The following is a 23,263-nucleotide window of genomic DNA, read 5'->3' as shown; positions in this document are numbered from 1 at the left end:
GAGCCATGGAAAGGAAGGAAATGGGTACCTCCTTCTTTGTAGTAAAGTTAGAGCAGGGGAGGAGGCCCAGGGAATCAAGAAATTGGTGTCAGCTTTAATTAAGAAAGCAGACTCAACCCAAGGGGTTTATAGATGAGCTGTAACCTCTGAACACTTAATTCAAGAGGCCTTTCAAGTTCTCTCATTTGATTTATTTTTCTAATCCTTCCACCTGGTCTTTCTCATCCATGCCCTGTATCCAGTGCTGTTTCTTGCTGAGAATTGTGGTGGTCAAAAGTCCCTCCCTGCCAGTTTCTGGGGCTCCACACTGTCCATGCCAGGTCACTGTGGCCCTCCAGACCACAATTCAGAAGACCTAGGCTGTCTAATCTAACGTACTACTTTGCCACCTGAGGCTTTGGCTGTTAGTACTATAGAGATACCCTCTGCTTCATTGGGTGCCTGCCAACTGCCAACGCCCTGCTACCTGTTGGTCTGCATACCTAACCAACTAGCCAGCAACAGTAAATGGTGCCTCCCAAACTAATGGCATAATTTTATCCACAGACCCTCTATGTGAGGTGACAGGATTCCAGGAGGTCTAGACAACCATTAGGAGCCAGCTCCGACCTGAGAAGCATACTGTTAAGAATATTGTCCTGGGAAACCTACCATTTCTATAGTTATATGATGGCCTCAGGCATAGGTGAAGTAGATGCTGTACTTTGAGGGGCTCTGGGAGAGCCTTTGCCTCCCCGGAATAATTTTTCTCACTACTGTATTTCTGTTCAAATTCTATAGTCATAGATGTATTCCTTTGTTCAAGCATTGCCCTTCCTAGAGTCATTTTTTTTTACTTAAAGATTTTATTTATTTACTTGACAGAGAGCACAAGCTGGGGGAGGGGGGGCAGCAGGCAGAGGGAGAGGGAGAAGCAGACTCCTTGCTGAGCAAGGAGCCCCACATGGGGCCCAGTCCCAGGACTCTGAGATCATAACCTGAGCCAAAAGCAGAGGCTTAACTGACTGAGCCATGCAGGCACCCTCTGGATTCTTCTTTCTTCTTCTTCTTCTTCTTCTTCTTCTTCTTCTTCTTCTTCTTCTTCTTCTTCTTCTTTTCTTCTTCTTCTTCTTCTCTCTCTCTTTTTATTAAGATTTTATTTATTTATGAGAAACACAGAGAGAGAGAGAGAGGCAGAGACACAGGTCCATGCAGGGAGCCCGATGCGGGACTCGACCCCGGGGCTCTAGGATCACGTCCTGGGCCAAAGGCAGGTGCCAAACCACTGAGCCACCCAGGGATCCCCCGGATTCTTCTTTTTAAAAGAGGGAAGTCTTGGAGCACCTGGGTGGCTCAGTTGGTTAGGATTGAGCCTCTGCATTGAGTTCCCTGCTCAGTAGGGAGCCTCCTTCTCCTTCTTCCTCTGCCCCTCCTCCCCTGTTCATGCGTGCTCTCTCTCTCTCAAATAAATAAAATCTTTAAAAAAAAATAAAAGGGGTAGTCTTGAGAGAGGTAACACATTCAAAGGCTTTAGTCCAAATAGGTGTTATATTCCTTTGATCAAAAGAGATGCATCAGGGTACGCTGGGTACCAGCCATTGGAGAGCATTTCTGGGGATGAGAAAGAAGTTCAGAAATGTTAGGGGGATCCAGAGAAGACCCAGCACTTACCCAGTGCTTCCAACATGACTGGCATTGTTCTGAGTGCTCTACTGTACTCACTGAACCCCCTGCAGTGGGTTCTAGCATTGCTCCCATTTTACAGATGTGGAAATGGAGGCTCAGAGAGGTTAAGTAATCTGCCCAAGGTCACACAACTAGTGAGTGGAGTCCATAGTTCGGCCTGGAGCCAGTGTTTTTGTCTTTCAGAGTGAAATTGTGCTAGGAGTCCTCAAGCCCACCCCCAGGCTCAGTGATTCTCTAGGGGAACCTATAGGACTCAGCATGTAATTTATTATAGTGAAAGGCTACAAAACAAAATCAGTAAAGGGAAAAAGCACATGGATTTAAGTCCAAGGAAAACCAGGAGCAAGCCTCTAAGAGTCCTTTCCCAGGGGTGTCACATGGGACATGCTTAATTCCTCTGGGAGCAAGTTATGGCAACACGTGTGAAATGTTATCTGCCTGGGAAGCCCCTTAGACACCCAGCACCCTGGATTTGCCTTGGGGGCTAGTCACATAGTTACCCTCTGCCTAGGACACACCAAAATTACAGATTCCCAGAGGGGAGGCAGGTGTTCAGCATAACCACAGTTTGTACAAATGGTTCAGGCCCAGTGAGCCTCACTCTCGTCAGTTGGGGTGAATGACAGAAACCCTCCTGACATCAGGTTGTGGTTGCCAGCCAAGCCCAGCCACGCAAGTAGGCCTTTTGAAGGAAAGCTGACTCAGGCCTGCTATGTTAACTCTGTTAATGCACAGGTAGCCCATCCATTCACCAGTGTTTCTGAAAAGGTATGATTTGCATTTTTCCCTTTTCTATAAGGATTGAGCCCCAATAAATCTACATTTATCTCAGGATTAGAATGCATAATGGCATTTAGCAGAGCATTTGTCATATAGTGAGTATTTGGTAGATATCGTCATCCTCACTGATGATTTCTGTGTCTCCTAGATCTGGTAAGGAGCTCAAGTTCACTCTTAAGTAATTAATACTTTCCCCATTCCCCTTGTCATTCCCAGGAGGCCCCTATGAGGTTGAAGTCAATATCTCCAGCACTGGTGCACTCCCCAATGGCACCCTCTATGCAGCGAAGGGCTCCCAGGTAGACTTCAGCTGTAACAGTAGCTCTCGGCCTCCACCGATGGTTGAATGGCAGTTCCAGGCCCCAGATTCCAGCACCGAGACCTTTGGAAACAATCTGACTGCCAGCTGCTTCTCTCTGCTGCTGATGTCACAGAACCTCCAAGGGAACTACACTTGTTTGGCCACGAACATGCGTAGCAGGAGACAGCGAAAGGTGACCACCGAGCTGCTGGTCTACTGTGCGTAAGAAGCGCTCCCCTCTCCCATGTGTCCTCACTTTGACCCTTGATGAACTAACTGCATGTTTGTGCCTCTTCCTTCTGTCTATAAAGGCATGCCTGCTGCACGGGTCCTAACGTGTTTCTGTGGCTCCCTCAGCACATGTACACACCCAGGGCTGTGTGTCAGAGAGGGAGTCGCTTCTAGAAACTAGCTGCTAAGTAAGGATACAGGAGAGTCCCTGTGAGCCACAGAGAGAAGTTAGTGCCAAGTCTCATGCTTGCTTTTTTTTTTTTTTTAAATTGAGGTGAAAGTACATAACAACCATTTAAAAATGTACAACTCCGTGGCATTTAGTATATTCACAGTGTTGTGCAACTGCCACCTCTGTCTAGTTCCAGAACATTCTCATCACTCCAAATGGAAATCCTGTCGCCACTGAGCGGTTACTACCTCTTCTCTTCGTCATTCCCTGGCAACCGCCTATCTGTGTTCTGTCTCCCTCCATTTGCCTCTTCTGGATGTGTTGTCTCATTGGACGCATACAGCATGTGGTCTTTTGTGACTGACTTCTTTTACTTAGCATCATGTTTTCAAGGTTCGTCTATGTTGTAGCAGGTGTCCGTCCCCCTTTCCTTTCTGTGATTGAGTTAATATCCCATTGTATGGAAAGCTCACGGTTTATTTATCTATGCGGCCGTCCCCCTTCTGTCCGTGAACTCAGGGCCTCTAGCGCTGTCAGGACAGGCAGTTCATGAACTTTTATTTTAGGGGCAAAACACGTTCCTTGGATGACAAGCATTGTCAATGTGTAGAGCAGACTCATCAGAATCCATGCTAATGAAAGGGAGCTTTAGAACAACAAATTAGCAAACAGGATAATAACACCTTTCTTAATTCATACGTTGTCTGGAACCTTTATAAGTGTCTGTGTTCTCTGTCATAAATGACAGCCATTGTAAATGAAGTCATAGGTGCTTGTTAGAGGAAACAGATGAGCATAAAGAAGAAAAGGATATTCTAACCATCATTTTGGTGTCTTATCAATAATTTATTTTGTAGATGATATGTGTCTATCCATCCATGTAAGATCCAAATTTATTTCTATTTATGTGTATTACATAAAATATATAAAACATAGTATACATATATAATACATACATAATATACATAGATACACATAATATACACATATAATGTGTGTGATTTTTCATATATAGTTTTTTTTTTTAAGATTTTATTCATTTATTCATGAGAGAGGCAGAGACACAGGCAGAGGGAGAAGCAGTCTCCCTGCAGGGAGCCTGATGTGGGACTCGATCCTGGGTCTCCAGGATCAGGCCCTGGGCTGAAGGCAGCGCCAAACCGCCAAGCCACCTGGGGGCCCATTCATATATAGTTATTAACACATGGGTTACATTGGATTTCTAACTTTATAACTTGTTAAATTTTTATGTGTTTAGTAATATATGCACATAATAAAAAGGTATATGTTAATAAAAAGGAAATATATGTTAAGTAATATATGCATATAATAAAAAGGAGGTATATGTTAATAAGAGGTGGGAGTGAATCCCACCTGTAACTCCCCCTGGGGACCAGCACTGTTCAGTAGGACTTTTTTGATGATGGAGATGTTCTATTCTGTGTGGTTCCATACAGTGGCCACCCACCACATCTGGTTCTGGAGCCCTTGAAATGTGTGTGGTATGATGGAAGAACTAAGTTTGTAATGGAATACAATTAATTTAAATGCAAATAGCCACACTTAAAGGCCATTGTGGCTAGTGAGAAATGCAAAGATGAATGAGGCCCACATCCTTGGAGATGTAACACTTAGCCCAGGAGATAAGTTGTGACACAACTAGTTTGTGCTAAGGATCTATTTCGGGGTATGCTCACTGGGCATGATGTTTCTCTGATACCCTGGTTCTGTAATCCCTAGAGCCAGCTCAAGGGCTGATCTTAGAGCCTGTGACTAAGTCCACATCCTCTGGTGTTTTTCAGTTCCCCCTCCATCAGCCCCTCAGTGTTGGGCAGAGATGTCACAAGGATCGCTCATGCTGCAGCTCACCTGTCGCTGGGACGGGGGATACCCAGACCCAGACTTCCTGTGGACAGAAGAGCCAGGAGGTGTGGTCGTGGGGATGTCAAAGCTGGGGGTAAAGATGCTGAACCAGTCCCAGCTGTCAGATGGCAAGAAGTTCAAGTGTGTTGGGAGCCACATAGTGGGGCCGGAGTTGGGAGCCAGCTGCGTGGTACAGATCAGTGAGTCTGGATTGCCTTGTCTTGGGTTGGGGTCCACCCATCTTTATTCTGAGAAAACCATCTGCAAGGTCTGGGAGAGAAATCCCAAGATGTCACAGTGAATTGAATGTTTCTTCTTTTCTTTTATGTTTCCTTCCTTTCAAACTTTAAAGATGCTTAACCAAGCTTTCTTGATTCTCATCCAAACTGTTTTCCACTTGACAAATACTAATTAAGCGCTTGCTACATGCCAGATACAATTTCTAGGTATTGGAGATGGAGCCTGAATGATATGGGTGTGGTTCACTTATTAGCTATCTCCTATTATGTAACAAACACCCCCAGACTTAATGGCTTAAAACAACAAATCATTTGTTTATCCTATGATTTCTGTGGGCCAGGAATTCAGACAAGGTACAGTGAGGATGGTTTGCCGTGGCTCTATGATTCCTGGGTTTTAGCTGCAAGACCTAGTTGGGAGGGTTGAAATTGTCTGAAGGACCTATTTCCAAGGTGCTCACCCACACGCCTGGCAGGTGGCTTCTTTTCCACATGGGCCTCTCCACAAGGCCCCTTGTCTGTCTTTACAACATGGTGCTGGCTTTCCCCAGAGCAAGTGATGCAAGAGGGAGCAAGCCAGGCAGACACTAGCTATCTTTTCTCTGAACCACCCAGCTTCAGTAGTCACAAGGCATCCCCACTGCCTATTCTGTTCATTAGAAATGAGTCACTCATTCTGGCTCCACTTTCAAGGGGAATGGATGGAATTGGGCTCCACTTCTTTTTAAGATTTTATTTATTTATTTGAGAGACAGAGAGTGAGAGAGAGAACATGAGCAGGGGGAGCAGCAGAGGGAGAAGCAGGCTCCCTTCTGAGCAGGGAGTACCCCGGGATCATCATCTGAGCCAAAGGCAGATGCTTAACTGACTGAGCCACCCAGGCACCCCTGGGCTCCACCTTTTTGGAGGGAAGAGTGTCAAATAATTTTTGGATATGTTTTTGTTTTAAAGATTTTATTTATTTATTCATGAGAGGCAGAGGCACAGGCAGAGGAAGAAGCAGGCTCCCTGCATGGAGCCCGATGTGGGACTTGATCCTGGGACTCCAGGATCACACCATGGGCCAAAGGCAGGCACTCAACCGCTGAGTCACCCAGGCATCCCTTGAAAGTGTTTTTGAAACCACGACCATTCCTCTTTCATAGAGCTCAAATTCTTTTGTGTGGGGTGGGGGGTGAAAAGAAGGCAAAAAGTCCAAACACAAGTGAGGTAGGTTCAGATAGTGATAATAATTGTGAGGAGGATAAAGTGGGGTGTGTTAAAGACTCTTCCTAGGGGGCAGGGAGATCTCCTTGTGGCAGTGGTATTTTGAGCAGAGGCCTGAAGGATGAGAAGGATCTGACCAGGTGGACCGAGTATTCCTGGCAGAAGGAATAGCAAATGCTAAGGCCCTGAGTTGGAAATGTACATGGCACTTGAGGAACTGAGTGAAGGCCAGTGTAGCCAGAGTATTATACATGAGGTACCCATAAGGCTAGATGGCTGTTGTGTATTGAATTGTGTCTCCCTAAAAAGATCTGTTCAAGTCCTAGTCCTGGGTACCTGCAGATGTGGCCATATTTGGAATAAGAGTCTTTGCAGATTTCATTAAGTTGAGGTCCTACTAGGTTAGGATGGTCTCTATTCCCCTGACTGGGATCCTTACAAGAAGAGGGACATTTGGACACAGACACATGGGGACAGTGCCGCATGGTGTTGGAGGTAGGGACTGTAGTGCTGTGTCTATAAGCCCGAAATGCCCATGATTGCTGGTGATGACTGGAAGCTAAGACGGGGCATGGGATGGTGTCTCCCTCAGGAACCTCCAAAGGAATCAAGCCTGCTGACACACTGATTTCAGACTTTTGAGTTTCTGAGCTGTGAGAGGATGGATTTCTGTAGTCTTATGATGCCGAGTTTGTGGTACTTTGGTATAGCAGCCCCAGGAATCTAACACAATAGTAAGCAAGGACAGAGAGTGTTGGGTTTTGTTGGCCATGCTGAGGGTTTTCCTCACAGTTTATCAGGATAATCCTCAGAGATGTGGCCATGGAGAGCTGGCCTGCTGAGAAGTAAGCCTTGCTATATTCCAGGACATGCTGGTTTTCTCAGGCAAGTGGCATTCCCATGGTTGACACTCCCCCACTGACTCATTCAGCAAACATGCCCCGAGTGTCTCATCTGTGTCTGGTACCTGGCTGGTCTTGGGCAACATAAGAGACCAAGATTCACTTTCTGCATTAGAATAGGGCTTGGCAAACTGTGGCCCATGGGCCAAATCCAGCCCAACTGATACTTTGCAATTTTAGTTTGAATGAGATATAATTCCCATAACCTCAACTTCACTATTTCAAAGTGTCTAAGGTGGTAGTTTTTAGTACATTTACAATGCTATATTACCATCACCACTATTTACTTCCAGAACATTTCCATTACCTCACAAAGAAGCCCTCTACCCACTGGCAGTGACTCCCTTCTAGAAAGACCATGTGAGAGTACTTAGTTCCCTGTGTTTCCACTGACCTTGAGTGTTATCATTAATTTTTTAGACTTTTTTCCTATTTGCTCATTAAGACATGGCGTAACTATTTCGATTTGGGTTTCTTTGATCCTAGCAGAGTTGACAATATTTTATGCTTACTGGTTCCCTATATCTCATCTATGAATTATCTCTTCATGTCTTGTCTATTTTTCTATTAGGTTCATCTTTTCCTATTATTCCCTAGGAGTACTTTTTCTTTTTTTTAAAGATTTTATTTTTTTTTATTTTTATTTTTTTTAAATTTTTATTTATTTATGATAGTCACACACAGAGAGAGAGAGAGAGGCAGAGACACAGGCAGAGGGAGAAGCAGGCTCCCTGAAGGGAGCTCCATGTGGGACTCGATCCTAGGACCCTGGGATCATGCCCTGAGCCAAAGGCAGACGCTCAACCGCTGAGTCACCCAGGTGACCCCCTAGGAGTACTTTATATTAACTTTGTCAGTTAATTTCATAGAACTATCATGCGTGTCATAGGTATTTTTCTGTCCTCCTTGGCTCCTAAACTACATTTATGCCTCATTTCTGCTGGTGTTCAGCAATTTCTGATTTTGAAGGTCACCTCTGTCATAACCTGCTTTTTTTAGGTTTCTGGGCTCTGAAGTTCTTTTCCTGTTTCCAAATCATTAACATGTTGTTTTCCACCCTCCCAATAACCTGCAGGTTAGGACAGTTTCTAAGTTGCAGATGTGACATGATATGAATGGACTCACCCAAGATCACCCAGCTTTGGGTGACTGGGCCAGCACTTAGCCCAGGGTGGTCTGACTCCAGAACCCTTGCCTCCCTTGCGAACCCCCTTCCTTGGGACCTAATCCAGCAAATCTTCCTGGGCAAGAGTTATGTACTCAGCATGGCACTGGGCACTGTGGAGGAATACCGAGTCCTGACCTTTGAAGGACGTGAAATTTACTTGGAGAGAGAAGTCTGAGAAACATGAAATAGGGAAGTGGCTGTATCACAAGGATAGTGACATCAACAGTTATTGAGTGCAAGGTGCTGCGCTCAGTATTTGCCACACAGTATCTTGCTTGTGCTCACAACCACCCTGTGAGCTGAGTGTTCCTATTATCTTTGCATAGTAGTTTCCTGGGGCTGTTGTAACAAAGCACCACAAACATGGTGGCTTAAAACAACAGACATTTATGCTGACCTAGCTCTGGAGGCTAGAAGTCTGAATCTGAGGTATTGGCAAGGTCGTGTGGTCATTGAAGGCTCCAGGGTAGAACCCTTCCATGTCTCTCCTGGCTTCTTATGCCACCAGGTGTTCTTGGCTGGTGGCTGCCATCCCTCTCATCTCTGCCTTTGTCTCCATGTGGCTTTCTCTATGTGCTTGTCTCTCTCTCTGTCTTCTTCTATTGTAATATGATGTCAGTCACTGGGCTTAGGGCTCACACTAAACCCAGGATGTAATATGATGTCAGTCACTGGGCTTAGGGCTCACACTAAACCCAGGATTTCATCTTGAGATCCTTATCCAGTTACATCTGCAAAGACCCTGTTTCCAAATAAGGTCGCATCCTGGGATTCCAGGTGGATGTGAATTTGTGGCAGACGCTGTGTGTTCCCTTTTACGGATGATGGAGCAGAGGCAATGGGCTTGACCTAACCTCTGCAGCAGGAAGGAGGACACACGCTCACTGTGGTGTCTGATGAAGACTTCTGAAATGGGCCATGGACAGGAAGTCCCAGGACATGACTAAGTAAGCGACTGACCTTGAGAGAGGGGGAGATGGCAGAGGTAGGTGACAGGTTTGGTGTTATTTCCTCCATCCCTTAGTTTTTTCTGCAGATCCTGAGTCGCCATTCCTGTGGCTTCTGAGACTTGGCCAGTAATTTGAATCTAAATATGTGCTCAGAATTAAGAAATATGTCTGGAGGAAAGAGCTGACTAGAAAGGAAACAGGCACAAGAGCCTAGAACCTTCCTGACTCTGACGTTGTCCAGTTATCCCCTGTCCCTTCTTGGTCACATGGGCCCAGAGCATTTCAGCCTTGCTGTCCATCCAGGTCACCTGGGGGTCTGGTTAAAAGGCAGATTCTAACTCTCTATGTTTGGGATGGGCCTGAGATTCTGCATTTCTAACCAGCTACCAGGAAGTGCTGATGCTGCTGGTCCAGGTACCGTACTTTGAACAGCAGAGCCCTTGGGGAAGAAGGAGTCTCTAGATCATTTCACTTGGGAGGACCAGTAAGTCATTGAAAAGTAATGTTAGTGCCTGGCTGGCTTAGTCTGTAGACCATGTGACTCTTGATCTTGGGGTCGTGAGTTCAGACCCCACATTGGGCATAGAGCTTACTTTAAAAAAAAAAAAAAAGGAAACGTGATATTAATGCCCACCTTTGGGATGCAGAACAGTGTAGTCCCCAAAATGATGAAAAGGGATGCTTTTGGGGATTCGTGCTGCCTACACCTTTCTTTGAATTGTTGGTAGCCTCTATGCTGAAGAAAACCACTCACACCTTGGTAAGCGGAAGCACTAACCAGCCCCTGATGTAAAGGCCCTTGTTTTGTCCATCTCTTACAGATGTAAGGGCCCTGCATGCCACCCACCTCCACCTTTTTTTTTTTTTAAGATTTTATTTATTTATTCATGAGAGACACATTGAGAGGGAGAGGCAGAGACATAAGCAGAGGTAGAAGCAGGCTCCCCGCAAGGAGTCCAATGCGGGACTCAATCCTGAATCCTGGGATCACCCCTTGAGCTGAAGGCAGCCGCTCAACTGCTGAGCCACTCAGGCATCCCCCCACAACCTCCACCCTTGACTCCACCCCTGCACGCAGCATCCCACCCTTGACTCCATCCCTGCACGCAGCATTGTCTTAAGTGAAAGAAACTCTTTGAATTTCTAGATGCCATACCAGCCATTTGGGTGATTTGGCTTTTTGAGGGTGAAAGCTCAAAAGGGGCCACCAGGTGGATAGTTTGTTTTGCTTTTTATACAGGGCGAGGAGGCCATTTCTCAAACTTTGGTTTGGGGGCCCCTGAATTCCAACATACTGATGAAGCTTGTCACTGCTTCAGGCTTTGTGACCCCAAAGGAGATAGGAAGAGGGGAAGGTATGATTTAGCAACATTGGAGGACCTGATGGTTGATCCAGAAAGGGGCGTAACACATGAGTTTCCTGAGCAAACCTAGGTTAAGAGGACTCTCTTGCTGACCTGATTTAGGGGGAGAGGCTCTGAGCTGTTCCACACTCCCAGCTTGCCCTCCACATGCATTCATTGCCCCTTCTCTCCTCCCAGGGTGCCAGCAGTGAAACCCTAGATTGTCTCTTGGAACAACTGCTGGTAGGAAGCGTGGGGTTTCATTCTCCCAGGCAGGAGCTCAACATGCCACTTGGTATCCTTCAGCTGCCAAAAATATAGGCTTAATATATCACCCAAGATGAATTTTAGACCGTTCCCAGGAGGGCGTATGTTTTGGGAAAAGGCTTCTGCCATAAAGAGAATAAATGGATCGCTGGAGGAGACGTTACAGTTCCCTGTGTCCCACTCGGATCAGACCCCAAGACCATGGGGATGCTTCGCTGTCTAGGACAGACTTGTGATAGACAGACTAATGCTACCCACACAAAGATGTCCATGTCCTAATCCCTGTGACTGTTTTACCTCACATGGCAAAAGAGACTTTGCAGCTGCGATTAAGATCTCGAGATGAGAGATTATCCTGGATTATGAGGGTGGGCCCCACGTCATTACAAGGGTCCTTCTAAAAGGGAGGCAGGAGGGTCAGAGTCAGTAGCAGGAGACATGATGACAGATTGAGGTTGGAGCTATGCAGGGAGGGGCCAGGAGCCAGGGAATGCAGGTAGTTTTGGAAAGCTGAGAGAGCAAGGAAATGGACCCCTCCCTGGAGCCTCCAGAAGGAATGAGCTTTGGCAACACCTTGACTCAAGCCCCATAAGATCATTTCCAGCTTCTGGCCTCCACAACTATGAAAGAATAAAAATGTTTGTTGTTTTAAATCACTCAGTTTGTGGGAATTTGTTACAGAAGCACTAGGAAGTGAATACAGCTGCCTTACTGTCCCCTCGAGTGCTCTTGGCAGGCTCTGCACCCATTTTTTTTTTGTATGAGCGATGTGGCTATGGAAGCCTATAGCATAGACGTGAGGGGTGTGGGCTACAAAAGCCTGGTATAGTCTGGGCTTATAAGAGTAACCAACTCTGAGCACCTGGGTGGCTCAGTTGATTGAGAGTCCAACTCTTGATTTCAGCTCAGCTCATGATCTCAGGGTTGTGAGACTGAGCCCCACACCTGGCTCTGCCCTCAGCTGGGAGTCTGCTTGGGATTCTTCCTCTCCTTCTCCCTCTGCCCTTCCCTCCCTGCATACCCCCCCACCCCCGCTGTTTGCATACTCTCTGAAATAAATAAAATCTTTAAAAAAAAAAAAAAGTAACCAACTCATCCTGGTTTGCCCAAGACTTCTCTGAAAGCACCATATCTCAGGAACCCCCTCAGGCTTCAGCAAACTAGAACAGTTGGTTACCCCAGATCCTCAGTGCATACTTACCTGGTTATATGACTTGAGCAAGTTATATAACTGTCTGTGGGTCTCAGTTTCCTCACCTGCAAAATGGGGTCAATAAGTTTAATAGTGCCTAGCCCATAGTAGATGCTAAATAAATGTTAGCTGTTATTATTAAATGACACCAAGCACAGTACAGAAATTCCTGGAGCTGCTTCATTAAATATTCTTTTTCTTAATTAATTAATTGAGAGAAAGAGAATGAGTGGGGGAAGAGGCAGAGGGAGAAGCTGACTCATAGCTGAGCAGAGAGCCTGTTGTGGGGCTTGATCCCAGGACCCTGGGATCATGACCTGAGCTGAAGGCAGACCCTTAAATGACTGAACCACCCAGGTGCTGGGAAGGTAATAATAATCTTTTTTTTTTTTTTTAAGATTTTATTTTTTTATTCATGAGAGACACACACAGAGAGAAAGAGGCAGAGACATAGGCAGAGGGAGAAGCAGGCTCCATGCAGGGAGCCCGACATGGGACTCGATCCCAGGTCTCCAGGATCAAACCTGGGGTGAAGGTGGTGTTAAACCACTGAGCCACCCGGGCTGCCCAGGTAATAATATTCTTGAAAATTTCAGGCCACAGCTTGAATCTCCCTGAACATTTGTCTTTCTTTACCTTCTGATCACCAGGGAGCCCCTCCCTTCTCTCTGAGCCCATGAAGACTTGCTTCGTGGGGGGCAATGTGACACTCACCTGCCAAGTGTCTGGAGCCTACCCCCTTGCCAAGATCCTGTGGCTGAGGAACCTCACCCAGCCTGAGGTGGTCATCCGGCCCAATGGCCACTATCTCATCACGCAGGATGGGCAGAGCTCTACTCTCACCATCCGCAACTGTTCCCAGGTTGTGGATGAGGGCTACTACGTCTGTCGGGCTGAGAACCCCGTGGGGGTGCGAGAGGTGGACATCTGGCTGAGTGTGAAAGGTGAGTGAGGGAAGTGGCCCCAAAGTAAGATGTTTGAGAGCTTCAGAGGACCTGGCACTGGCATAGGGAGGGATGGTTTGGTTCTTCCCTATACTCAGGTCACTGCCATCGGGAAGCAGGTATATCTGCTTGAGTGTGACTTGATGGGGTGGAAAAATTATTATCCAGTCCTAAATCTCTAACACTGCATAGGGATAAAGAAATAATTTGAGCAGCCCCGGTGGCTCAGTGGTTTAGCACCGCCTTTGGCCTGGGGTATGGTCCTGGACACCCAGGATCGAGTCCCATGTCAGGCTCCCTGCAAGGAGCCTGCTTCTCCCTCTGCCTGTGTCTCTGCCTCTCTCTCTGTCTCTCATGAATAAATAAATAAAATCTTTAAAAAAAAAAAAAAAAGAATTTTTGTTGGGGTACCTACCTAGCTCAGTTGGAAGAGCATGCAACTCTTGATCCCAGGGTGGTGAATTTGAACCCCACATCGGGTGTAGAGATTACTAAAAAAATGATAAAATAAAACTTAAAAAACAATAACTTGTTACATGCCAAAGAGTATGTATCAAAAATGTATTTTAAAAATATTAAAAATGTGAGTCATGAAGCCTGATAGTAAGGATATCTGAGAAATGCCATCCTGCTTAACATACAGAGCAGTGCCCACAATGCTGCAGTTATTTGTAGGTAGCATGGCCAGATTTAGAAAATGACAACAAAGCTAAAACAATGCCCACTTGATTTGCATTTCAGAAAAAACAAAGACTTTTTTTTTAGTCTAAATATATCCCACATTTTACATGGGACATACTTATGCTAAGACATGATTCATTGTTTATCTGAGATGTAAATTAAATGGTCATACCATATTTTTTCAGGCAACCCTACCTCTAGACCCCTTTCTAGTCTCATCCTGGGCCTCCTGAAAAAAGATAAGTACTATCCTGAATTTTTTTTTAAAAAAGATTTTATTTATTTATTCATGAGAGACACAGAGAGAGAATCAAAGACACAGGCAGAGGGAGAAGCAGGCTCCCCGCAGGGAGCCCAATGCGGGACTAGATCCCTGAACCTCGGGATCACGACCTGAGCCAAGGGCAGACACTCAAGGCGTCCCTGAATTTTTTTAATTCAAGAAGCTTTACTACATATGTGAAATGCTTGCTGCTTCCACTCCAGACTTTGTTCCCAGGATTTACTCATGCCACTGTGTAAATTATACTTACCTCTTCACTACTGTAGGATTATCTACTGTGTTGTGATTCCACAACTAAGTTACTAATTTTCCTGCTGATGGACCTTTGTATCGTTTCTGATTTTGTTGTGATGAACAAAAGTGATGCTATGAAAATCTTCTACCCAGCTCCTTGTGTACATATACAGTAGGTTCCCAGGCCAGTATTTCTCTAGGATATATGCAGAAGGAAGAGAAAGGAAGGATTATGCACATTTGTATCTTCATGGGATAATACCAAATTATTTTCCAAAGTGGTTGTACCAATTTCTGTTCAGAACATCAGCATTCAAGAGTGTTGAGTTTCTCCATATTTTGGCTTTGAGGTTTTGTGATTTAAGTGGAATCTTACTGTTCTGATTGGCCCTTCTATGGTTACTAAGAAGATTAAGCATTATTTCATGTTTATTTGCTATTTGTGTTTCTTCTGTGAAATAACACATTTATGTCTTTTGACATCTTCCCCTTTCTTACAGATATGTAGGAGTTCTTTAGAAATTCTGCATACTAATTCCTTATAGTTTTACATGTTAGAAATATCTCCTTTTAGTTTGTTCATCTTTTTTTTTTTTTTTTTTTTTTGCTTTCTTTCTGGTATCCTTTGATTAGCATTCTTTTATGTAGTTGATTTTATGAATCTGACCTCATTAGTTTTTTTTATGTCTCAAGAAATCTTATCTCTGCCACACCATAAAGATACTATCCTATACTTCTAAAAAGTTTTAATATTTTGCCTTTCATAGTTAAATCTTTGATCTGTCTAGAATTGATTTTTGTGAATGGTATGAGGATCAAGTTTCTCCCTGGCCCAATTTTGGATAGCCATTTATTACAGTACCATTCTTGAATAATTCCTCTTTTATTGACTAATCTGTTATATATCAAATTTTCTTTTATGTGTAGACTGTTCTTGGATTCTTTGTTCTGTTCCCATTCATCACTGTTTCTCATAGCCCCAATAGCCCCCATTTTTATTTCTGTGGCCTTATAAAGTCTTGATGTCTGACAAACACATGGAGATTTTAACTTTCCTTTTTTTTTTTTTTTTTAATTTATGATAGTCACAGAGAGAGAGAGAGAGGTAGAGACACAGGCAGAGGAGAAGCAGGCTCCATGCACCGGGAGCCCGACGTGGGATTTGATCCCGGGTCTCCAGGATCGCGCCCTGGGCCAAAGGCAGGCGCTAAACCGCTGCGCCACCCAGGGATCCCAGATTTTAACTTTCCAATGTTCTTTTGCATCACATGCTTCATTTGCTACCCACAAACTGTCAGAGGGAGGGAAATGAGATATTTATCTTGCTTTATGGAGAGGTCATATGCCTTGCTGAAGATCATGGAACCAAAATAGGACTAAGATCCAGGCAGAGGAAGGGAGGGAGGTGTTGCTCTTTTACCAGCATGTGTATCAGGTGGAAGAACCAGTAGTGTGATTTGTCTTTGCAGAACCTTTAAATATCGGGGGAATTGTGGGAACCATCGTGAGCCTCCTGCTGCTGGGACTGGCCATTATCTCAGGGCTTCTGTTGTATTATAGCCCTGTGTTCTGCTGGAAAGGTAAGGATTTCTTGGGTCCCCCCTTCGTTTACCTTTTAGGCTTCTTGAAAGGGAGTGGGTGGGGGAAGGAGGCCCCTGTTGTGCTCCCACCTCACATCCCGTTCCATAGGCTTCTTCACTGGGTCCTGGTGTGCAATAATGAATAACTTAAGTATCATTCCTGAACACCCTGTCTGTCACCTATCACATTGGGTCAATTTTTCTCAGTTGTCAGTTCTTTTGTAAATGTTACATTAAAAACTTTTGTGAGGCTGAAATGGATGTTACTGGATATTAATTTTTTTTCCTTTCTCCCTTCAGTAGGAAACACTTTCAGGTGAGTGTTCCTAGAGTCAAGTCAAAAACCCATTTCCATGATCTGTCTTCACTGCCATTTTTGTTTTCTTTCATAAAAGCAATAACAGCAGCCACTGTTAAAGACCTGGCATGAGCCAGACACTGGTGCAGAGGCTTCACTGGGCATTATTAGAAACTCTTTTGTAATTTCTTCAGCCTGGTGGTGGCACCTGCATTTTCCCAATAAGGAGATGGACGCTCAGGGAAGTAAAGTAATTTCTGCAAGCTCACCCAGGAAATGAATGGCAGTGCCTGTGTTTGGATCCAGGTCTAAGTGATTCCAAAGTCTATATGTTCTTTTTTCAATGCCAGACCTCAGGGCAGGGCACCTTGCTGGGCTCTCATTGAAGCATAAAGACAGTGTGTATGCCGTGAGCCCAGTCATTTGTGCCTTTATTTAATTTTCTAAAAAGGAGCTGAAAAGAATAAGTCATAGTCTTATAGCATGTTTTAGAAGATTAGTCTGAGCATGCCCAGAAGCCCCTTCCAAAAGGAAATCTCAGAATGGGTATGTGGGTGGCTCAGTTGGATAAGCGTCCAACTCTTAATTTTGGCTCAGGTCATGATCTCAGGGTCGTGGGATTGAGACCTCAGACTCAGTGCTCAGTGTGCTCAATGTGCTCAGTGTGGAATCTGCTTGTCCATCTCCCTCAGCTCCTCCCCCTCCCTCAGCTCCTCCCTCAGCTCCTCCCTGTGCTTGTGCACTCTAGCTCTAAAATAAATAAATAAAAACTTAAAAAAACAACAACGGGGGAACCAGCCCCCTAGGGGCAAGGTAACTAAATGGAATTTGTGTATTTTTTTTAAGATATTATTTATTTATTCATGAGAGACATGCAGAGAGAGGCAGAGACACAGGCAGAGGGAGAAGCAGGCTCCATGCAGGAAGCCCGATATGGGACTCGATCCCAGGACTCCAGGATCACACCCTAGGCCAAAGGCAGGCGCTAAACCTCTGGGCCACCCAGGGATCCCCAGGAACTTGTGTATTTCATTTCCTAAGGAGATCCTGGGTTAGAGCAAAGAACTCTTCTCTTTGTTTCTCTTAACCAGTTTATAAAGGGATATTACAGTTCTGGGGTCATCTTTCATGGGAATATGTTACCTTTACTGCCCTGTATTTGAGGGCCATCTTCCCAGGGAATCTTTCATTCCCCAGGCTTATTTCTCACAGGAGAAGGCAGCAAGGCATAGTGGAAAAACACTTTGGAACTAGTGGACCTGGATTCAGATTGCGCCTCTGCCGTTCCCAAGCCCTATGTTCATGGAAAATCCCTGACCCTGTCTGAGCCTCTGTCTCCTCATTGGTTTTCCAGAAGGAGACTGTGAAGATTACAGGAAAATTTAATGCTCCTAGCATTGTGACTGGCCCATCACATGTGTAAGAAATGTACAGGTTGATTGGGTAGGCAGAGCCAGCAATGAACTGGAGAAGAATTAAATGCTAACCCCCTGGGCATGGACTCCCAAGTGCAATCATAGTTCATGGCTTGCGGGGAGGAAGAGGACCTTACCTGGGCCTTGAATAAAGAGTAGGAGGTGAAATTTCAGTAAGTAGAGAAGTAAGGGGCATTTTAGGAAAAGAACACAGCATTCGTGTACGAGCTGCGGGGGGAACTAAAATGGTAGGTCCCTGAAACAAAAAGTCCTACTTGCCCAAGGAGCAGGGGGGAGTAATGAAACCCACCTAGGATGATATGTGATTTCTGTAGGGATCTGTGGCAGCATCTCTTTGAGAGATTATAGCCACAATGTTCTCTCTTAACCGAGCTGAATGCACAAGAATTTTCCATGTTACAAAAGAGGTTGCCATAAATCTAGTGTTTTCTATTTGGCGAGGGCTGATGTTAGAGAAAAATGGAGTACCGTCTTGATTATTTCTCTCCCTTTGGAAATTAGGGGGCAAGACATGGGTGATGTCATGGTTTTGGTGGATTCAGAAGAAGAGGAGGAGGTAGAGGAGGAAAATGCTGCAGAAGAGGAGGAGGAAGAAGAGGAAGAAGCAAACGAGGGGGAGGAGTCACCAGAAGAAATCCCTAAGCATGGTCACATTCATAGAGTGACTGCACTGGTGAACGGGAATGTTGACTGGATGGCCAATGGTCTCCAGGCTTTGCAAGGTAAGCTCTTTTTCTTTCAAAGCACTCTGCTGGGTTGCAGTGGGATTCCCAGTGAGCATCTCTCTATGAGGTGTGTTTCATTTTTGTTGTGTTTTGTTTAAGATTTTATTTATTCACAAGAGACACAGAGAGACAGAGACATAGGCAAAGGGAGAAGTAGGCTTCCTACGGGGAAGCCTGATATGGGATTTGATCCTGGGACTCCAGGATCATGACCTGACCAAAGGCAAATACTCAACCACTGAGCCACCCGGGTGCTCTGAGTTTCCTTTTTTTTTTTTAAAGGGTGGGGAAGTTAGTTAACGTTTAATCTAGGATCTACTGTCAACTCCGGACACTACAATTAAACTGGCAAACATTTATCAAGGCCTTGCTCCAGGAAGGGCACAATATTGGCATTGTTAGGAGAATATAAAAAGACCGATCGTAATTGTACACAGAGAGCTTTACAAGATCAGTTAGAGTGTACCGAGGAACACTTGGGGAAAATTAAAGTGGAAGCAAGATTTAACCGTCACTGTGAGAGAACATAGAGAAACCGTCACAAGGAGGAATCTGATTATTGCCAGATGAATGATCGGCTTAAAAATAACAGGACCTCAGAGAGGTGAATGCCTTGAGGGGCTCTGCCTTGGTCGGGAGAAGCTAAATGGCGGAAGGAGGAGATGAGGCAAGTCTTTCAGGACAGTTGAGTTTGAAGAAGCAGAAAGGCAAGAGAGTATTCCAGATGAGGGGAACGGCACACACCAGGTTTATGCAGGGTAGATAGCATCAAGCACGTCTAGAGGATTCTGAGTGAAAGAACAGGAGAAAAGGGGAACATGCATCTGCCCCACCTGCTCCCCCATGACTTCCAGTTCTGAGGCCGACCAGTAAAGAACTGGCAGGTGCAGTGATTGCAAACTGAGGGTGTAGATAGAATGACCTCTCGCTGAGCTCCCTCAGATGCGGATCTGCTTTTCCCTCCTCTCCAGACAACAGCAGTGAGGAGCAGAGTGATATCATTCAGGAAGAAGACAGGCCTGTTTGAACAAGAGAACTGTCCTCCACGATCCTGTCCTAAAAGCTTGGAAAGCAATGTCGAAGATGAGCTTTTCATTCTGCTTTGACTTGACTTGTGCCCCTGCCTGAAGGCTTAAAATGGTTTGGGACTCTCAGCAAAACAAAAAACAAAAAAACATGGATTTTCTTCCCCCCCCCCGGCCCCCCGCAAATTGGCTTGATTTGCTGTAAGTTTTCTCATGGATGTTAACAAGTGTTGGGGATGGGTAGCCAATAGGGGAAAGATGCATTTGCCCCCTGAGGTGCCTGTTCCACTGTGACTTCTGGCTTCATCTTGGTTGATGCTGATGCGGAGGTAGCAGGAGCAGGAGGAAGCACTTGACTTCCAGGCTCTCAGTGCACTATTTGTGGTCTGGGAGTAGCTTGCCCCAATACACAAGGGAATAGCATGCAGTGATAGAGACGCCTCCTTTGTCACTGCGCAGGGAAGCTGGAAAACCAGACATCCCCTGGAAAAGGTTAAGGAGGTGTCAGCCACTGATGCTAGTCAGAGGGAGGCACTTTGGCTCAGGTTCTGGAGCTGGAAACACCTAGGCTTGAGAGTAGGCCTTGTCACTTGCTTGTTCCTGGGCTCCGGCACGTTGCTTTACCCCTCCCTGGGCCTCTGTTTCCTCATCTGTAAAACAGGTGAAGTGATTACCTGCCTTATGGCACAGTGGGGACTGAATGAGGTATCTGTGGATGTGAAAGTGTCCAGGAGGTATTCAGTAGACAATTTCTTACCCTCTGGACTTTGCCCTCTCTAGTGGAAGAAACAATGTCAACTGTAAATTAGAAGCTGTTGCCTGGGTCTCTTGTTCTTTATAGAATGGTTTCAGAGGAGAGCATTATCAGAGCTCTCCTGACCATATTTGCTTCCCTGGAGGTATATAATTCTTTTCAAAAGAGGTAGGGGCCCCTAAGAGGAAGTGCCTTTCATTAGAACCTCTCATTTTGCAGAGCTTCATACTAATACAAAAGCCTCTTAGGTGATACCCTGGTAGCTTTCAGACTCTCCCATTCTCCTCTTTTTTCCTGTGGCTCCGAAAGAAGGCAGGAGAAATGTTTTGCAATGGAGTATCTGGTGATAAGTACTCCCTGGGCAGACTAGTTCATCTGGCCTCAGTTTCTCCATCTTGGAAATAGGAATGGGAAAAGTTGCTTCCTTCCTACTGCTTCTCTACACCTTATGAGGATGCATTGATCAATAATACTAAGTTTTGAATTAAATCAAATAACATCTGATGAGTTTAAGCTGTTTCCAGATCCCTATACAGCCCAGAGATTTTTCTTCTCTGATTTCATCCAAGCCTCTTAAATGTCAGAAACCTAATAAGGGTGCAAAAGACGTATGCTGAACATGAAAATCTGACTTGACTTTGCACTTTTTAATGCTCATATCCTGCTTAATAGGCAAGACCTAGGGCTTCAGAGAGAGCTTCCTTTCTCCAAATAACAGGGACTGGGATTCAGGTAAGATAAGAAACTGGTTATCTGCAGCCTTCCCCTGCAGCTGTGGTGTAGAGGGGGTCTATTTTCTTGGATGGATGAAAAGGCTGTACTGAGCAAATCTCTAGAAGTGAGCCCTGTCCCCAGCTTGGAGCCCTGTGGATCGCAGGAGCTGACTGCACTTTCCACCCCTCAGGAATAGGTGCGAACTGCAATTCTTGCGTGCTCAGGCTTCTGTTGCCTAGTACTTCCTGTACTTCATCCCTCTGGATGGCTAAATTAGTGTTTTAGAACAGGAGACTTGAGTTGCTTCTAAAGTCACTGAACTCTGAGCTCATGTCCCTTTAGAATCTTCTGTGATTCTGTGAATTTGAGAGTTCACTCTACAGAGTCAACCATATTTAAAAAAAAAGAAACAGGAAAAGAAGTCCCTAGATACGAACCCAGAGAATGATTTGAAAGATGACTGAGATGCTTTCCATAACTACTTCTTCTCTTGCATATGCACCTGATGATGGGAAATCTCTGGAGAAGGATTTTTCCACTAGCAGTTGGGGGCTTCCAGGTCTTATTGCCAAACACTATAAACCCTAGGTTAGCTGAGCCACAACTTCTGTCGCTTGTTTCTGAGCCCTGTGTGTACATCGATATAGCTGGGCCAGTTAAGAGCACAGGTACTGGCGGTCTTCAAGTTTTAAGGATTTTTAAAGAATTAGGGCTTTCTTTTAAGATGATCCAACCCCAAACTACAAACATGTTGATAGTGGGTTACAAACTGTGTGGCAAAGTCCAAGTTGTTACATTGTGCTGTTACACAATCTTATCTGAATGTATTGTGAACTCCAAGATCTGTTTATCAGGACCAGGAAGATAAATACTTAAGGGCTATCACAACTGACATTTCAGAAGGCAATCCTGTGGCTTTGAAATTAGTTCTAATTCTCACAAGCACATACAGGCCCTATTCCTGCAGATAGCCCATGATGAAAAACTTCCATAATGCATGCACCGAAATCTGCAAAATCATCCCTGCCAGGTAAAATTTATTGTGATGCAGGAAGTACCAACTGGTAATTCTCACCACGGACTGACCAGGAACTGTTGCGAAGAAGAATGAGCAGATCCCTCTGCATTATTTACATTTTAATATTTGGTGTGTGATGGGGGTGGGGGGAATGGGCAAGAGAAATTTATTCTGAGGTATAATATGGATTTTTTAAAAAAGATTATGGAATAAAGTTATTTTTAAATAAATGCTTTCATGATCTTGATTTAGATTTGATTAGTAAACAAAGATTTGGAGAAATGGATTTGCCTCCCCTTGTTGTTGTTTTTCTTTTTTTCCTACCTTTACTACCAATACTTACCTGTATTGGTGATGATAGCATTCTCATTGCCATTTTATTGTTTGTACATACTCTCACACTCACTGAGACACCTGCACCTTTCCTGATCTGAGAAACTTGTTCTTCCATTTTTAAAAAAATTATTTATGAATGAGAGACACAGAGAGACTCAATCCCAGGACCCCGGGGATAACGACCTGAGCCAGACCTGAGCCAGGCCTGACTGAGCACAAGGCAAATAAATGCTCAAACACTGAGCCACCCAGGTGCCTCTTCTCCATTTCTTTCCCCCCCCCCCTGCATACGCATGGTTTTGGTCAGACTGCATGCTTTCTAACATGAAAGGACTAGGGTAGCAGTCTTCAGGGAGAAAGAACATGGATCTGCTTGGACTGTCTGAAATGATGAATGCTATCAGCTGTCCTGTAGCTCTGAGCGGCCTTGGAGTTCTTCACCGCACTCAGCTAACTGCAGCCCCTATAACATCTACACATCCCTCCAGATTTCCTGCTCTAGACCTCAGTGCTTAGAGGAAGCTTTCAGTCCCCCTCTTAGGTCATTCCTCCTCCCACCAAACCCGCTTTCTTTACTGCGCTCCAGGTTGCCTCTGCTGCCCCCCACTTTGCTCCCCAGCTCTTCTTATTCCCTAACAAAACCCTTAACCTCAGTATCCCAGGTTCCTTTCAACCCAGCCCCTCCCTTTGAGTATGTGTGGGGTTTTTTTTTGTTTTTTGTTTTTTTTTTAATTTTATTGATTCATGAGAGACAGAGACACAGGCAGAGGGAGAAGCAGGTTCCCTGTGGGGAGGCCGATGGGGGACTAGATCTCAGGACCCCGGGATCACGACCTGAGCCAAAGGCAGATGCTCAACCACTAAGCCACTCAGGTGCCCCTATGTGTGGGTTTAATCCCCCCAAGAAGGTTCCTGAGCCCCCACCGTGCCCCTGTTTCACTTCTCTCCGTGCAGTC

The 23,263-nt window shown here is 45.1% G+C and overlaps 1 protein-coding gene and 1 long non-coding RNA gene across 6 annotated transcripts in view; one reads left to right on the top strand and one right to left on the bottom strand.

Annotated features, from left to right (window-relative positions):
• VSIG10 (V-set and immunoglobulin domain containing 10) overlaps positions 1-22,201 on the top strand; it is a 36,605-nt gene extending 14,404 nt beyond the window's left edge. For 2 of the 5 annotated variants that reach the window (XM_077875844.1, XM_077875842.1), the window contains exons 3-9: positions 2,662-2,964; positions 4,952-5,212; positions 12,930-13,223; positions 15,891-16,001; positions 16,302-16,317; positions 18,237-18,457; positions 19,432-22,201. In XM_077875844.1, coding sequence (XP_077731970.1) covers positions 2,662-2,964; positions 4,952-5,212; positions 12,930-13,223; positions 15,891-16,001; positions 16,302-16,317; positions 18,237-18,457; positions 19,432-19,487 — 1,262 coding nt within the window. In that variant the 3' untranslated portion in view covers positions 19,488-22,201. Of the gene's footprint in view, positions 1-2,661; positions 2,965-4,951; positions 5,213-12,929; positions 13,224-15,890; positions 16,002-16,301; positions 16,318-18,236; positions 18,458-19,431 lie in introns of those variants that run through there. The other 3 variants (XM_077875847.1, XM_077875846.1, XM_077875843.1) reach the window with 3 other exon arrangements.
• Positions 4,120-18,511, bottom strand: LOC144299943 (uncharacterized). The gene is made up of 4 exons (XR_013366589.1): positions 14,438-18,511; positions 13,639-13,714; positions 12,289-12,344; positions 4,120-5,282 (listed from the first exon to the last, which is right to left on the bottom strand). It is a non-coding gene; the product is annotated as an uncharacterized LOC144299943 (long non-coding RNA).
• Positions 22,202-23,263: the final 1,062 nt, after the last annotated feature.

This window comes from Canis aureus, chromosome 27 (genome assembly GCF_053574225.1).
Source record: "Canis aureus isolate CA01 chromosome 27, VMU_Caureus_v.1.0, whole genome shotgun sequence".
NCBI lineage: Eukaryota > Metazoa > Chordata > Mammalia > Carnivora > Canidae > Canis > Canis aureus.
This window is presented reverse-complemented; position numbering and strand designations above follow the sequence as displayed.